We start from the raw sequence: 17,348 nt of genomic DNA on the forward strand, positions 1-17,348 counted from the left end.
TATGCTTGTAGCTCATATTCATAAAGGCAGGAGGGTTTGCCAACTAATTTTAACCATCAATGTTAATGTGTACATTATACAAATTGTTATTCAAATTATTAATTTGTCCTTTATAGGTGTCTGAAGTGTGGGAACTTATTGGTATAGATCTTACTGGACCTCTTCCTAAAACTTCAAGCGGCTTCCAGTATATACTTACTGCAACTGACTACTTTTCAAAATGGGTTGAAGCTTTCCCATTAAAAACAAAATCTGCATCTGAGGTAGCCCAGCACTTGTGCTCCATTATATATAGACATGGCTGCCCCAAAAGGATTTTGTCAGATCAAGGCAGAGAGTTTGTGAATGAAGTAAGTGTTAAATAATTTTCAGTTACATTTTTTAACTTTACTTCACTGGGGTCAAAGTTTTTTTTCTTGTGTGCTTGTATAAGAAGTATAACCTTGTCCTTATCTGTTGAAGCTCAACTCTGATCTTTGCAAGTTATTGCAAATTGAAAGAAGTGTCACAGCAGCATACCATCCACAGACCAATGGTCTAGATGAAAAGACCAATGACAACATAAAAAGGTATGCCTAATTTTTATCTAACAGTTTTTAATAACATTACTTATGTTATTCAAACTTAATTGTTACTTAATAATTTATTAATTTATTTACTTCTAATTAAACTTTCATTACTGTCTTTACATATTTCTATGCCTGCATTTAGAGCCCTCCGAAAACTGGTGAATGACCAGCAGAATAACTGGGATCTGTATCTAGAGCCCACCCTGTTTTCACTTCGGTCAAAAGTACACACCACAACAAAATACACACCTTTTTTTCTGATGTATGGAAGAGAGGCAGTATTTCCATCAGAAGTGCCTGCTCAAGTGCCGGTGAGTGTTTGTCAAATTCTTTCTATGTTAGAACAAAGAATTGAAACCATTTAAGAAAAAAACCCAGTAATGTCTTTATGAATATGATATCATCTTGTTTTAATTGCTAATATCTACAAAATTTTAGATTTCCAACATCATTCTGCCAGACGACAAAAGGTACAGTGACTATGTACAGTCTGAAAGTGAAGCACAACATGCAGTTAAAGAAACTGCACAAGAAAACATTGCGAAGTCACAAGACAAGCAAAAGGTTGCATACGCCAAGCGGGCCCTGAAAAAGTACAAAAATGTTGTGTACAATGTAGGGGATCAAATTCTGCTTCTAAATATGAGGAAACGTGGGCGAAAAGGAGGAAGACTTGAACCGGATTTTTCAGGTCCCTACACAATTGATGACTTCAGTGGAAAATGTGTTAGACTGAAAAACGCTGAGGGAAATACTTTAAAAAGTCTATACAGTATTGACCACATTAAACCCTATAGAACAAGCCACCCTGTCCAAGTCTCAACTCCAACTGAACCTGTTGAGAGTAGCCCATCTTCTGAGATGTGGCTTTGCAGTCCTCAGCATCATCATGAAGCGCTGCAAAATAACAGATCCTCTGTCATTCAGTTTGCACCAAAAATAGCTCAGGTAAAATCAGTCCAAGCACCAGAAGAGCTTGTACCAGTGACCCCCCAGAAACCCAGCACGCAGGAAAAAGGTGGCATAGCTAAAAATCTCATTCTGACCGGTTGGTCAATTGTTGCCAGTTTGGCTAGTCAAATGGATACTCCCCTCTGGCATGTTTATGTTGTTGGCCCGTTGGCCCTTGTCTGCTTGTGGCCCGTTGGCCCTTGTCTGCTTGTGGCCCGTTGGCCATTGACCGTGATTTTCAAATGGCAACTGTTATTACTAAAGAAACTTATCATATTTTGTTTTTTAGTGAAGTGGCTTTGGGCTGCAAAAGACACCGGGCGTGTAGAGGCAGTCGTTGGGCCATACAAATTGTATGACTCTTCTTTTCGCACACTGGAGGACAGTGGGTGGCTTTCTGATGAGGTAAGTGAAGTAATCATTTTTGGTCCTAGTGGTGGTCTGTAAAAATAATCTTCTTTTAATCCAAACAGGTCATTGATGCATACCTGCACTGCCTCATTAGGAAACAAAAGGCAAGTAAGAACATATGCCGGTTATTTCACAAAAGTATTTTATACAATTTTGTAATCTTTTAAAAAAAAAAAATCTTGCATTTTTCAGAAACCTGTGTATCAGTTGTCTTGCGTTGTTGCAACCTCTCTGTTTTCTGGGAAGTTTAAATGTGTCAGCAAGATAATGTAGATGTTATATTGGTTATATAGTGTATGTTATGTAAATAAATCTAAACCTTTATAAACTTAAAAATATTCCACAGATGTTGTTTCCGGCTGAGGACATTTGGTTGTGCCCACTGAACTCTGGTGCACACTGGATCCTTGTGGTACATGTTCACACCTCATGTGTTTTTTCTCTTTTTTGTTTTACTGTTCTTTTTAGCAGCATATTCTTATTTTGAAAATGCTTACAATTGATTATGTTTACTTAAGTGAGCGTAATACACATATTCTACTAAATACAATTTTTATTTTAGGTTGTCAAAATATCCTCACAATCTGTACTGCTGTTAGACCCTCTTGGAAATGAAGGTTGTTATGAAAGGAAAGTTATGCGTAACTGGAGGTATTCATCATTCATTAATTATCTGTTTTGGGTTGTTTGGTTTGTGGGGTTTTTTTTCTTTTTATTTAGAGCAAAATGCTGGCTACATTTTAAAAACTTGTTTTGTTTTTATTAGGAATTTTCTGAAGATGAAAGATAAGGAAGAGTCCAGAGTGGATTGGAAAATGGAGACTCTGCCACACAACAAGCAGATGGACTCCAGCAGTTGTGGAGTTTTAGTGTTGAAGGTATTTAATAAGCAATTGTATTTAATGTATTTAACTAGAATTAAGTTAATCAATTGCAATTACTGTAACATATTTTACAGTTTGCCGAACACTACCTTCTGAGTGGAGAGGTTACTAGGGTGCTGTCTACTCCAGAAGCCATTGGGCTGCACCGCACTGAAATTGCTTGCGAACTGCTAGAACATCAAAGTAAGTTGAGTCATGTGCTTTTGTATTGCAATAGCACTTTCAGTTTTGTTTAAAACTGTTAGGTTGAACGTCAGTGTGTTTCTAGGTAATGCTGATGACTACTGTGTGGTTTGTTCCATGCTGGAAGCCGATCCTGACTCCAGTATGATTGAAATGGTAAAACAAATAAACCACAAATGCAATATACAGTGGCTTGCAATAGTATTCGGCCCCCTTGAACTTTTCCACATTTTGTCACATTACAGCCAAAAACACAAATCAATTTTAATTGGAATTCCACGTGAAAGACCAATACAAAGTGGTGTACACATGAGAAGTGGAACAACAATCATACATGATTCCAAACAATTTTTACAAATGAATAACTGAAAAGTGGGGTGTGCGTAATTATTCAGCCCCCTGAGTCAATACTTTGTAGAACCACCTTTATCTGCAATTACAGCTGCCAGTCTTTTAGGGTATGTCTCTACCAGACGGGTAGAGACATTGGTCTTTCACGTGGAATTCCAATAAAATTGATTCATGTTTGTGAATGCAATCTGACAAAATGTGGAAAAGTTCACGGGGGCCGAATACTTTTGCAAGCCACTGTAGTAATTATTTTCTCATAAAATTCGTAATGTTGGTTAACACACTTACACCCCCCCCCCTTCTCCCTCTTCAGGTGCAGTGCGAGTTTTGTTCCAGATGGGCACATTTTGGATGTGCTCAATATGACAGCAGCCTGGTGAAGTACCTGTGCGACAAATGTGCATAATTTGTACACTGTTTCTTTTTCAGTTCTTTCTCCCTGTGTTCTGTTGGATCTATAAATGTCAAATATATGTATCTGTAAATATATTCAGTAAATATATACTGTAACTATAATGGAGTGAGTTCATTGTCAAAGTTTATATAGTCAGGTGTTCCAATCACTTCAATGGTGACAGCTGTATAACTTAAGCACCTTGGCATGCAGACTGCTTCTACAAACAAGTGCCAAACCATGCTACTGTTGTTATTATAAACTAGAAGCATAATTCTGTTGGCAAGAATTACGTGCCAAAACATGCTACCGTTGTTATTATAAACTAGAAGCATACTCTGACGGGAAGAATTACGTGCCAAAACATGCTACCGTTGTTATTATAAACTAGAAGCATACTCTGACGGGAAGAATTACGTGCCAAAACATGCTACCGTTGTTATTATAAACTAGAAGCATACTCTGACGGGAAGAATTACGTGCCAAAACATGCTACCGTTGTTATTATAAACTAGAAGCATAATTCTGACGGGAAGAATTACGTGCCAAAACATGCTACCGTTGTTATTATAAACTAGAAGCATAATTCTGACGGGAAGAATTACGTGCCAAAACATGCTACCTTTGTTATTATAAAGTAGAAGCATAATTCTGACGGGAAGAATTACGTGCCAAAACATGCTACCGTTGTTATTATAAACTAGAAGCATAATTTTGACTGGAAGAATTACGTGCCAAAACATGCTACCGTTGTTATTATAAACTAGAAGCATACTCTGACGGCAAGAATTACGTGCCAAAACATGCTACCGTTGTTATTATAAACTAGAAGCATACTCTGACGGGAAGAATTACGTGCCAAAACATGCTACCGTTGTTATTATAAACTAGAAGCATAATTCTGACGGGAAGAATTACGTGCCAAAACATGCTACCGTTGTTATTATAAAGTAGAAGCATAATTCTGACGGGAAGAATTACGTGCCAAAACATGCTACCGTTGTTATTATAAACTAGAAGCATAATTCTGACGGGAAGAATTACGTGCCAAAACATGCTACCGTTGTTATTATAAAGTAGAAGCATAATTCTGACGGGAAGAATTACGTGCCAAAACATGCTACCGTTGTTATTATAAAGTAGAAGCATAATTCTGACGGGAAGAATTACGTGCCAAAACATGCTACCGTTGTTATTATAAAGTAGAAGCATAATTCTGACGGGAAGAATTACGTGCCAAAACATGCTACCGTTGTTATTATAAAGTAGAAGCATAATTCTGACGGGAAGAATTACGTGCCAAAACATGCTACCGTTGTTATTATAAACTAGAAGCATAATTTTGACTGGAAGAATTACGTGCCAAAACATGCTACCGTTGTTATTATAAACTAGAAGCATAATTTTGACTGGAAGAATTACGTGCCAAAACATGCTACCGTTGTTATTATAAACTAGAAGCATAATTTTGACGGGAAGAATTACGTGCCAAAACATGCTACCTTTGTTATTATAAACTAGAAGCATAATTTTGACGGGAAGAATTACGTGCCAAAACATGCTACCGTTGTTATTATAAACTAGAAGCATAATTCTGACGGGAAGAATTACGTGCCAAAACATGCTACCGTTGTTATTATAAACTAGAAGCATAATTCTGACGGGAAGAATTACGTGCCAAAACATGCTACCTTTGTGAATGTGACCTACAAGCACACTTTAATGGGTAAAAAGAAGTGTCAAACCGTACTGGCTTTATGAATATCAGCTACAAACATACTCTGATGGGCAAAGTTAAGTGGCAAACCGTCATACCTACTTAAATTTTTGCTGGAATTATTGTTTGGCAGCAGAAATGTGCATAAATTACGTACAGTAGGACATTTTGCCAAAGTAGGGCAGTTTGTCATATGGCAGCGTAAAATTATCCTACTGGTAGGACGGTTTGCCAAAGTAGGATGGTTTGTCAGAACACCGGCATCTTTGCAAGATGGCAGCTGTCGAGCTAGCGCTTGAAGAGAGAGTCTCCCTTCTCGATGTACTGTGGAGAGCAGAGCAGCGGCATAAAAGACGTCCTCGCCGTACCTGGGTCCATCAGGTCCTCCAGAGGCGTGAGCAGTTTGGTGAGTTTCACCATTTGCTCCAGGAGCTGCGCCTGGATGACGGCCGATTCCAGCGATATCACCGTCGGCCAGTTTGAGGACCTGCTTTCCCTCGTTGGTCCCAGCATCGCCTGCCTAGACACCAATTACAGGCGCTCAATCCCACCTGCAGAGCGCCTGTCCATCTGCCTGAGGTTAGTAAAAGTATTTAATACGGTAGTCCTTTATTGATACCTGTGCTAATATGCTAAACCATCCATTTATACACTGCTAACATGGATGTGCTATGCTAACAGCGAATGCTCTCGGTGTTTACTGATAGCAAACTGTGGTACGGAGACGACTGTTTATAATATTTCTAGTGATACTCAGAAGCTCTCATCAAGTCCCTATTTAATTTCTTTTTATGCTGTTATCAGTGTTTGCAATGATAGCATGGCTATGGTGTCATATCAATGTATGCGCTCGGTGTTTGCTGATATCAAACTGTAGCATTAGGACTACTGAGTTAACCTTTGTAGTGATACTCACTCCTTTTTATTTAGACCTGGTTTAATTCTGGGATAGTTGAATATTTGTATATAATCCCTGCAGCTGTCAGACTCTATAACAAGGGTCACCAGCCTTTATTAAAACAGAGTTAGATAAAACTGAACAGTTTGGTTCATCTTTAGTTATGTGGTTCTATCTTGATAAGCTATGTCATATCACAGATTAATTTTTCAAAAATATTAATGATTTAAGCAAGGAAAGGGCTACATGTCAACATAGAACTCTTTATTTCTATTAATGTCTTACTTCATTCCTACCTGATTGACATGTTTAGGAATTATGAGTGATTGGCTCACTGTAGTTGTAAAAGTTGCTACCAATCAAATTATGATATGTTAAAGTTAAAACAAAACACAACTGTTTTAGATATGATCTAATATACATTTTGTAATTATCCTTATAATTACAAAATGTTTTATGTAAGATTTAAGTTTTGTGATTTAAATCTGACATCACAAAAGTATTTTGGAATTTGAATAATGTATTTTGTAACTGCAGTACACATAATACTAATTTTGAACAATTTTGTTCAGGTTCCTTGTCACCGGGGACTCCTTCACGACCAAGCGTTCAGTTACAGAGTCGGTGTGTCCACGGTGAGCCAGATCACCCCCCAGGTAGCGACGGCCATCTGGGACTGTCTAGTGGACGACTTCATGGCTGTGCCTTCACCTGGAGACTGGCGGTCCATCACAGAGGGATTTGAGGAGCGCTGGAACTTTCCTCTCTGCTGTGGAGCTCTGGATGGGAAGCACGTCCAGACAAAGGCACCCCATATATCATATAGGAGACACACACATTGATATACACTAAATATTTATTCCATTTCTTTTTTTGTGGTGCCCAAATTTATACACCTGCTTGATTTTGTTTAAACAATTATTGCACACTTTCTGTAAATCCAGTAAACTTCTTTTCACTTCTCAAGTATCACTGTGTGTGTCTCCTGTATGATATATTTAACTGACATTTTTTATTGTAACAACCAACGATTTATACAGGAAAATAATGTCTATTAACAAGGTTGCCCAAACTTTTGCATCCCACTGTATTAGTATATTTTGTCATTAGTATAATAAGAAATAAATTCTACATGTGTCAAGTCGTGTGCCAACATTTGCTGTGTAGTAGAACTGAGACATTAGTCATTATAAAAATTTATTTGAAATAATATTAAAATTCTCAAACTGAAAAACATTAAACATAAATATATAAAATATAAGTATTTACAGAGAGACAGGAATAAAAAGGACCAGCTGCTCTCCAGAGCAGGAACAAGGCTGAGGAGGAACTGCTCCATTGGAGACTGGTGTGGCCTCTTCAGGGACTCCAGGATGGCCAGCTCCACCGCCGATGGACCGTCCTGGGACCCGTCCCTCATCTGCCTCGGAGCCGTCCTCCTCTGTGGGCCTGCAAAACAGCACAAAACAAAGAAATGAGAAGACTGCTACTAGATTTTAATTTCAACATTGAAGAAAACAAAACAAAAACGGGATATAATCAGATTGGTTGTAGATATTTAGTAAAGGTGATTACAAGGCAATCCCACCGACTAAAAAGGTATCAGTGCTTGCTGTACATACCTGTGGGTGCAGCAGCAGGAGCTCAGGGACTGGGGAGCCAGGAGAAGCAACTGCTCTGCTGCAGAATCAGTTGGCTCTATCAATACAGTATTAAATGTTAACATGTTGAATATAATCAGAGAAAGTATATACAGTGGTCCCTCATTTATTGCAGCAGAGGTTCTCAGAATAACTAGCCCCTGGTCACGCACTTTATACACTGTTTTCCCCACACACATGAACATTGGTCACAGTTCTCACAATTGATTCTCAAAGTACAAACCTTTGTAGATTGCAAAAAAAAAGAAAAGAAAAAGAAAATCAGCGAAAAAGCGAAGCAGTGACGGATGAACAGCGGGACCACTGTGTGCTGTTTATTAATAAACAAAATATATTCCTATATGACAACATGCATAAAAGCAGAACGGTATTTGTACGTCAGTGGGAAAATAGCGGTGGCTTGCTAGCTTTTGTGCAGCTTCCTCGGGTCAGCGAAAACTTTCAAAAGAGAAATGAATGAACTTACCAGGTTGCCCGATCTCTTTACATATCTTCCTCCAAGCTCGGTCCTTTATATTCCTGTCTCGGTACAGAAAGCAGCTGGTGTCGTACAGCTCCGGGTTGTTTGCTACGGCGCTGATTAGCCTTCCTTCCATTGAAGTATGAAGGGCTTTGGCTGGATCTGCCCCTTTGACCTAGGTCACAGCCACGTCACCAGGCTCCTGATTGGTTGTCGCGGCGCGATTTGACGCTGGAGTTCAGATTTTTCCAACTCGAGCGGTAGACGCGTAACGCGCGTATGCACAAAATGCAACACAAAAACTCACGCGCGTGTTTTTTTTCGCGAGTCAAACGCTCCAAACGCGCTAGACTGACGCGAGTTTCAGGCGTTTTCGCGACGCAAATCTGCTTCCGAATTTTCGCGGGAGCCGCAATCGCGGGTCATCGCGCCTTTCCATTGACTTTACATGTAAACCTGACGCTCTGGCCGCCTCTATTGCGTTCGGTGTGAACACACCGTTACTCTGTGTGCATTATGTTCTAGTTCTCTTCCCATTTATCATTAGTTCATTATGTTCAGCTGTTCACTCACCTGTCTCTAATCACTCATCATTCAGCCTGTGTACTTAAGTCCCTCAGTTTCATCAGTTCAGTGTCTTGTCATTGATGTTGTTCTTGTCGCGTGTTCAGTTCAGTCAGCCAGTTAGTTTGCCAGTCCATTCAGTTCATCCAGCCATCTTGTCTTCTGTTGTCTCCGTTTCCAATAAACCTCCTCATTCTGCACCAAGAGTCCTGCGTGTGGGTCACCTTCCTCACCGCCGCACACGACCCCTGACACAGTGAATAACTGAACACATCTGAACCTGTGGATAAATGCAAAAAAAACCCCATCTAACTTTAATATTAGTGCCAAAGTCAGTCTAAGGTAACACCACAAGTAGCCATGTGTTTCCACACAGCTGCAAATCCTCTTCTGTCCATGTCCCCGCTTAAAGCATGCTTGAGGCCTAGTAAAATCCCTCAATGAAATGGGATGTCCCCAAAATCATGTTTAGGGTGTCAGATAATGTGTCAGGACTCATTAGATATGTCAAAGAAGCTGTTTAACAAACTGTTGATATATTCACTATGGTATTTAAGATCCAATGCACAGCTTTCTTACGTGTCAGGAACTGGTATCACCCTACGAAACAGTCTAGCCCATGCAGAGTGTGCAGAAATAGTTGTTAGTCAAGTAGCTGTGAAATTTGCATATTATATTTACACTAGTTACATTTAATCATATCAGGACTAGAGAAAAGTTAGAAACTCAGGAATTCATATACACCTTTCCTTTGTTTGTGATGTTTGGGAAGACATGTACATTTTTATCATTTGTAAAAATGATTAGAAAAGTCACATCAATGACCACCTTAACCTAAAACACACTGAACTTTTCAGGCAAAAATAGCCTGACTGTTTAATCAGGCGTTGTTTGTGTTTCTTTGTTAATCCCTCATGGGTGACACAGAGTTTCACTCTGCATGTTGAAACTTGGCATGCTCTTGTTGGAGGAGGGCGCTTTTCACCCCTCATTCACTTGTTCCAAAGCAGCTGTAGGATGAAAGGGGAGAGCACGTCGTACACCCTTGTTGTCTTCCTCAGCATCTAACACAGGGATCTTTCTGAACCCTTTGGGTTATTACTGTGGTTCTGAAATCTTCTTGTCATGACTAGCTGATGATGATTTATTTTGACAATTTATAAAATAGAATTTCAAGAAACAGCTGATCAGCACTGTGTCAGTTCACTTTTTCATGGCACGATCATATTCTGCTCTCTCATCAAAGCCACAGGTGTCTCAGAGTCATGCATAAAATGTTCTTAGGCACAAATACCATGAAGTATTTGCTAATGGAAACTTCCATCAAGTAACACATAAACAAGTTTAGCCTCAGATGTGTGTGTTGTGAAGGGGCACATTTAAACCAAACCCACAATCTTTTCTTTGACCTAAACAAAGTAGTTTATGTCTAAACATAACTGGAATTAAAATCGAAGACATGAACAAAGTAGAGGATACACAAAGAAGTACAACAAGTGAAAAAATAGTGAACCATGGTCTCATGGCTGACTAACTTACAACTGCTGGCCTTCCATCCTCCCACCTGAATTATAAGTAGTAACCAAATGTGTGCAGCCACAGGTTTGTGGTTTTGTTTTAATGCCAGAGACATCTAACCTTTTGAAGTTGTGCTGTGTTTGAAGCCCTGAAATGAGAATGTGTTGACAGATCAGTGTTCGGAGTGAGGTGCTAAATTCGTTACGTTAAAATATTCATAATGACAAAAGATAAGATAAATAAAATCATTATGATTCATTTTGATTGAAACTTGTACATTTATAATATAAAAGCTTTCTGTTCAAATGGACATATTCTCTCAAAACCTTAAATGCCTACTTTATTAAAACAAGTAGAAAAATGTTTGAACTTGAAAGACTTTTGGGATAGTTGCCAAGGAGCTGTCAGCGAGAAAGGAGTCATGTAATTAAAAGTCGTTATTGATGAACTTGCTGAACAACATAAGCTTAGACATTATCATTCTTAAAACATGACATTTCTTGCCTCCATTTCCTTGTTGGGAGCCGTGTTTTTTTTTTTTTTTTTCTTTTTCCCACCCTCTCTCTCTTTTTCTTTTTTTCCGCTTCACTCCGCACGCGAGTCTTGTAATGAAATGACTAGTGATGTGCGAATCATGAATGAATCGTTCAATACTCGAGAATCACTTTACTGACTCCTGAATCATTATTCACAAGCCCAACTGACTCATTCACTGACTCATCCCTGTTACTGTTAGCAAACTAATTTCATTAGTAGAAACATGTCTAGCTTAAAATTATGGGCAAAAAAACAACAGCCAGTTTCTTAACAAAAACATTTCTGCTCTGAACTGGGATTAAAAAAAAAACCCTGAGTAGAAAGCTCGCATCAAGACAATAGCTCATCAGTTCACAGTAGCATTGCTCTGCTAACATGCTAACAAGACATTTGAGTTACTCACCCCCTCCCGTCCTGTGCTGAATCGTAGCATGAAGAAATCATTCAGGGCTCACTCACCCCCTCCCTTCCTGTGCTGAATCATAGCATAAACGAATCACTCAGGACTCACTCACCCCCTCCCCCCTTGCTCACAGCTTCTTCTTCTTGGTTGGCAAACCAATGTTAAGGCGCATTACCGACCCCTGGCTCACAGCTCAGTGGGCATTTAGATAAGAAAATATATATTAGACACAATTGAGGAAAATACTAATAAAATAAAATAACAATAAATAGAATAAATGTTCCCTTTAGAAATCTTAATTTTTTTGCTCTTTAAAAACATTTCTTTTTCTTTTTCAATCACTCAGCAGTAGTGGTGCAACGGTTCGGATTGGATCACGGTTTTAAGTCACGGATCGGATCAATTTTCAGATCAGCAAAAAAAAGAAAAAAAGACAAAATTAACTATTTAAGTATTTTTTGCCTATTAAAAACATTCAACTCAAGACTTATTCCACGCAATTATATAAATACAAATTAAGGTGCAATATAGGGCAGTACAGGGCTTTGTATCTAGCACTCCACTGTGATATAATGAGCAGTCACGGTCACGTAGCTTTCCGTTGACCTTGAGGTCCACCCATTTGTAGTTGGGCAACAGAAGATGCCTGGGACAGTTCAGCCTTAACTTTAAACTTTTCCTGGGTACAATCTTGTCACTGAAGTGGACGCGAACGGGATATCATAGCGTGGCTCAAGCATGTTCATCATAGTTTAAACCCCTTGTTTTGCACAAGGGAATACGGCCTCCCGTCTGCAGCTAAACACCCCAGTAGCTTTTGTAATAGCTTTAGCCCGGTCGGATTGGGCAGCAAAGGGCTGCTTAAATGGCGCAAACTCCTCAAAATTAATTTTGAGTGAAAATGTAAATTTTTTGCACTCTCTGGGCAACTGACTCAGCGACTCAAAAAACACGATTCATTTTGGTGAGTGACTCATTCAAGCTCGATTCAGAAAAAAGAATAGAATTTACCATCACTGGTAATGACTGATGCTGGAGGAAGTTTTTTCAATGGCCAATGAGCAGCGACCAGGAGACCAGGGACCAGCAGAGTCTTAAAAGAGAGAACACACGCAGAAATAATTTACAGACATAATGAGACACTCATTTATGATTAAATATGGCTAGGGTCATATTTGGGATGAAACATTTTTAGTGGACAAACTATCATTTTGTTTTCCAATATGTCTTTGGCCAATAATAGTATAACTATTACAAAATACTATATAACAATATCGATTAAACATTACCAATGCCGAAATGACTCCATGCAAGCCTCTAATTAACAGTGTAAAGGAGGAGTATTCTACAAAAATGTAAAGAGGTCCAGTTAGAGAAAATGTATCAAAGCAAAGGTTCTGATGATCATAATGTTGAATTATTTAGTGTGATATATGTGTGTAAACAAACATTTTGACAAGTAATTTGACGAATAATTTATAAACTATTTTTGGTCATGCCACTGACCTTATATGACACATGACCAATGTTCCCTCTAATTTTTCACTTGTCTGAGCAAACACACAAACTCCCTGAGCGGTCTCTTGGACTGCTGACTTGTATTATGAGTATAAGTCTGTGTTAAGTTCCTGCTGTGCACTGAGCTCCTGACTATGGTCTGGAAGAGAGTCCTGTAACTCTTTGTCTGCAAAATATGGTATATATTGGTCAATGCCATACAAGTTATTTTGTAAAAGTAATCTATACTGTGAAAACTAACCTGAAGCTAGAAAGCCTGAGACATAGAGGGAATGACACACCGGAGAGACGCCAAAGTAATGCAGACGACCCAACAAGGAATAAAGGGAACCACACACTATATATACCCACATGACGAAATGGCAGACAGGCAGGGAACACAGCTGACGCTAATCAGACGAGACTGGGAGGAAGCAAAACAGAAAACATGAACATAGAACCAAAAACACTAGACACAACACAAGGAACACAAGGCAGGCACATAGAGCACTAAAACACTGGATATTAATAAACACAAAACATGGCCAGAGACTCCAGACCATGGCAGATAGAGGAGACACAGAAAGGAGGTCCAGCATTTACGTTACTGACTGTTTTAAACTGACAGCACGAGGAGTTCTTCATTAAAATGGACTACCAATTTAATGAAGAACCAGACCAGAAGGACCCAAGGTCCTGCTGCAATTTTTGCTGTAAGTTAAATGTGCTTGTAAGATAATCTGTAACTAACATCCTTAACTAGCTATCTAAGATGAGGACTCAGCTGTGGGGAAACTCGTTTTGTGAAGTTCGTTTAGCTAATCTGTGGAGGTGAATCAATTTATCCAGACTAAAGAAATCAGGAGAAATGCACCGGGCTGCTCAGCCACTAACTAACTACAGTTACCGTACTTTTATTACGAGTATTATGCTGTAAGAGCAACAGGCTAGACACCCCTTCAGCTCTTGCGCATAAGTAATTATTAAATATGTGCAAACAGCAGCATGTTTTATATCTCTTGCCACATCTGTAACGACAGTAACACCAACTTAAATAAAAGTTTGCAATTTAGTAACCCCTTATTAATCATTATTAAAATAACAAAGCCCAATATTTATTCACTGAAACCAACTACTGCCGCTTGGCAGGTAAGCAAAAATGTATGTTTAATTTTTTAATATTTGTTGTCCAATACTTGGGCAGCAGCTCAAACAATGCTGATAATATCTCCATATGTTGTTGAATACCACCACGCAGGAGCAGACTGAACCAGGACTGAAACCCGCTCCATCGTCTCATCTTTGGAGATCTCCATTTAAAAAGCACCAACAACTCAAAGGTAAATATTATATTGGAAACTTGCTAGTATATTAGGCTTTTCTTTTTCTTAATAAATAGCTAATAAACTTTATATTTCACAGTTTGTGATTATTCTGTTCTCTTTGTGATTACAGGAGCTGTGTCACTATATAGCATTAACAGTAGTGGAACATTCAAGTGGAACAATATGGCATTTGCATATTTTCTCCACTTGAAAAAATAAATCCGTTGAGCATCTTTCCTGGCCTTCAGAAAACAATTTTGATTGCTAAAGTACCGAATGGAACAGGCAAAAAAACAAAAATTACAACAAAAAGTGTGTTAAATATTCACCACAGCTTCAGGATCTGCAGCTATTGGGAGCATCGTGTGAGCGCGTGGCTCTCTTTGTGTTTTAGAGAACAACATGCAGGGGGTGTCCAAATTCATGGGCTGCAGCCTCCTGAGGCTGCATTGGTAGGCCAATTACGTCACAGCGACACGACAAAGGCTGTCCAAATTCGTAGCGTCCTCCGAATGCAGCCGACAAATGCATCCTCCTTTTCCCCGAATTTGAAGGATGGGTCAGGTGTGTCCTTCGTGGCCCACCATATTCCAGAATTCATAGCACGGCCCAGACAATTCCAGTTTCCAACAATGGTGGCCGCTACTCAGTTTTAATATTACTCTTATTACTCTTTCTGGGTCACAAAATAAACTTTTAACATATTTCCAGGCGAGAATGTACGTGTGTAAACTTCAAATATCTGCTCAGTTTATCAAGACATCACATAGTTGCAAAAGTGCTCCAACGTTTTCGGAGACATCAGTCACCCACCAGCTCAATAGCTAGCTGGGGGGTTCAATGGAGACTTGAGCCAGCGAGAACGGCAAACCTCCGGCACATCATTTTCAGGTCACCGCGGTCTTTCGCTACTCAGGTAAAACATGATATATATACTTAACTTACTTTATACTTTATTGATCCCCTTGGGGAAATTCCTCTCTGCATTTAACCCATTCACTCAGTGAAGCAGTGGGCAGCCATCGGGCGCCCCTGGGAGCAGTGTGTAGGGGCGGTACCTTGCTAAGGGGTACCCTTAATTTAGATTAAAGGGTACCTTAATCTAAATCTGTGAGTGAATGTGAGTGTGAATGGTTGTCTGTGTCTCTATTTGTTAGCCCTGCGACAGACTGGCGACCTGTCCAGGGTGTACTGTACCTCTCGCCCTATGACAGCTGGGATAGGCTCCAGCACCCCCCGCGACCCTGAAAAGGATAAGCGGAAGCGAATGGATGGATGGATGGATAGTTGCTAAGTATTCCTTATATATATCCTTATATAGGATAAGCGGATGGATGGATCGGTTCAAGGTTATTTTTCTCACTTGCTTTCTTGAGATTCATTTACTGTAATTTGAGAATCACACAAATACCTAATAGGATAGTATTAGGTATTTGTATACTCAAACAAAATCACAGTTTAGTAATGCAGCGTGCTTACGGGAAAGTAACAGTAATCTAATTACCTTTTTTGCAATAGTAATCCCTTGCATTACTCGTTACTTGAAAAACGTAATCAGATTACAGTAACGCATTTACTGCCCACCTCTGGTCCCAATAACAGAATTGGATCAGTGACACCTTCACAGGGACACCACCTGGCTTTGTTACCTACTCCTCCCCAGGAACTGACAGTGTTGGGACTAACGCGTTATTAAGTAACGCGTTACAGTAACCACGTTATTATTGTGGTAACGAGCACGGTAACTAGTTATTATGCCAAAATCAGGAACACGTTAATCGTTACTGGGATTTAGATAGGGTCGTTATTCGTTACTTTGTGTGGTGGCTATCGCGGAGCTTCCACAGATTCAGTAACATTAGCAAGTGGTGGAGGCCAGCAGGTGGATGAGGGAAAGGGGAGGAGGAGAGACCCGAGGCGGCCGCCGGTCCGAGTGTCAGGTGTTAAGGCATGGCAAAATTATGCAAGAATATACAACAATAAGTGCGCAAAAAAAGATAAAAAGCATATTTAGTTTATTTTGAGTAGCCAGAAGAGAGTGACTATAACATGAAGGTGCAAGTTAGTATAACTATTTTGTGGTCAGGAAAGAAAAAAGTATGGGTAAAAGTAAGATGTATGAGAAATTATTAAGAAATTATTATTATACAGCATAAAATATACAGAATTAAAAAAGTACCAGCGATTGGTAAGAATTATTGATATTATTAAAGCTAAATTAATTATTTTCATGAGATTAATTTTGGGATCATGCACTATAATACATTCAGATGGAATTAAAACCGCAAGATTTAGAGACAGATTTCCTTCTACAACTAAGTGGTAGCCAAGCTTATAAAGTGATTAACACCAAAACTTTCTTTAACAAAGGCTGTTTGGTATTTAAAATTAGCTTATAATGAATACATGTAGAAAATTTTTAGCGACCAAGATTCGCTGATGCACTGATGTTGCAAGTGCAATGTTTAACTCATGTTTACATCAGAAATCAAATCTGCTCACTCTTTAGAATAAGTAAACTTAACACTTTTCTTCTAAAACAGTTTAAACATACATTCATAATGTATTAGTATCTACAAATATGTACTATTTGACATGTGATAATCATACATTCAAATCAAAATCAAAGATGAATAAAAAATTTAAAACGTTATAATTATGATTCCAACATTTATCATGCCATTCAAAAAATAGTGTAGCAATCACATATGTTTTTCTTTATTTGTTTGTTTGTTTGTTTTTTAAATCAAGCCAGATTCTTCTAGGATTCAATATTATGTAAGATATAAATAAAACCATCACAGTTTAATATATTGCAAATAGGGAAAAATGTGAGAGGGGGGCTGACTTCTTGTTGGTTATCTGAATAACCACAGATTTCTGCATAGATTATGTGTTGCTAGCTGAATGCAAATCACTGGATGCACTGGAGGTCATGTTGTAGCCATCTAAAAAAAACCAAACAAACAAAAAAAAGCAGAACAATAATAGAACAGTTATTCTGTGATGTGTGAATTAAAAAAAA

General features: G+C 38.8%; 3 protein-coding genes across 3 annotated transcripts in view; 1 reads left to right on the forward strand and 2 right to left on the reverse strand.

Annotated features, from left to right (window-relative positions):
* Window positions 1-5,491: 5,491 nt before the first annotated feature.
* LOC146390676 (uncharacterized) lies at window positions 5,492-7,489 on the forward strand. The gene is made up of 2 exons (XM_084923657.1): window positions 5,492-6,039; window positions 6,931-7,489. Exons 1-2 carry the CDS (start codon window positions 5,780-5,782, stop codon window positions 6,995-6,997), a joined length of 327 nt encoding a protein of 108 aa, XP_084779783.1. The 5' UTR covers window positions 5,492-5,779; the 3' UTR covers window positions 6,998-7,489.
* A 53-nt stretch (window positions 7,490-7,542) lies between these two features.
* Window positions 7,543-9,739, reverse strand: LOC146390677 (uncharacterized). Its single transcript, XM_084923656.1, has 3 exons — window positions 8,486-9,739; window positions 7,981-8,056; window positions 7,543-7,807 (listed from the first exon to the last, which is right to left on the reverse strand). Exons 1-3 carry the CDS (start codon window positions 8,613-8,615, stop codon window positions 7,624-7,626), a joined length of 390 nt encoding a protein of 129 aa, XP_084779782.1. The 5' UTR covers window positions 8,616-9,739; the 3' UTR covers window positions 7,543-7,623.
* Window positions 9,740-15,644: 5,905 nt separating this feature from the next.
* LOC146390678 (uncharacterized) overlaps window positions 15,645-17,348 on the reverse strand; it is a gene marked incomplete at its 5' end in the record, with an annotated part of 58,937 nt that continues 57,233 nt past the window's right edge. The window contains one exon of the mRNA XM_084921969.1: window positions 15,645-17,271. Coding sequence (XP_084778095.1) covers window positions 17,213-17,271 — 59 coding nt within the window. The remainder of the gene's footprint in view (window positions 17,272-17,348) is intronic.

This window comes from Perissodus microlepis, chromosome 3 (assembly GCF_051167445.1).
Source record: "Perissodus microlepis isolate ML-2025 ecotype Zambia chromosome 3, ASM5116744v1, whole genome shotgun sequence".
NCBI classification, from domain to species: Eukaryota; Metazoa; Chordata; class Actinopteri; order Cichliformes; family Cichlidae; genus Perissodus; species Perissodus microlepis.

Bases quoted from the DNA above. Each gene is read 5' to 3' on its own strand.
- LOC146390676 (XM_084923657.1), top strand. From the start codon at position 5,780: ATGTACTGTGGAGAGCAGAGCAGCGGCATAAAAGACGTCCTCGCCGTA. The intron at 6,040-6,930 runs GTTAGTAAAAGT...AATTTTGTTCAG, and splicing joins CGCCTGTCCATCTGCCTGAG to GTTCCTTGTCACCGGGGACT.
- LOC146390677 (XM_084923656.1), bottom strand. From the start codon at position 8,615: ATGGAAGGAAGGCTAATCAGCGCCGTAGCAAACAACCCGGAGCTGTAC. The intron at 8,057-8,485 runs GTAAGTTCATTC...CTGTATTGATAG, and splicing joins TAAAGAGATCGGGCAACCTG to AGCCAACTGATTCTGCAGCA. The intron at 7,808-7,980 runs GTATGTACAGCA...GCTGTTTTGCAG, and splicing joins TCCTGCTGCTGCACCCACAG to GCCCACAGAGGAGGACGGCT.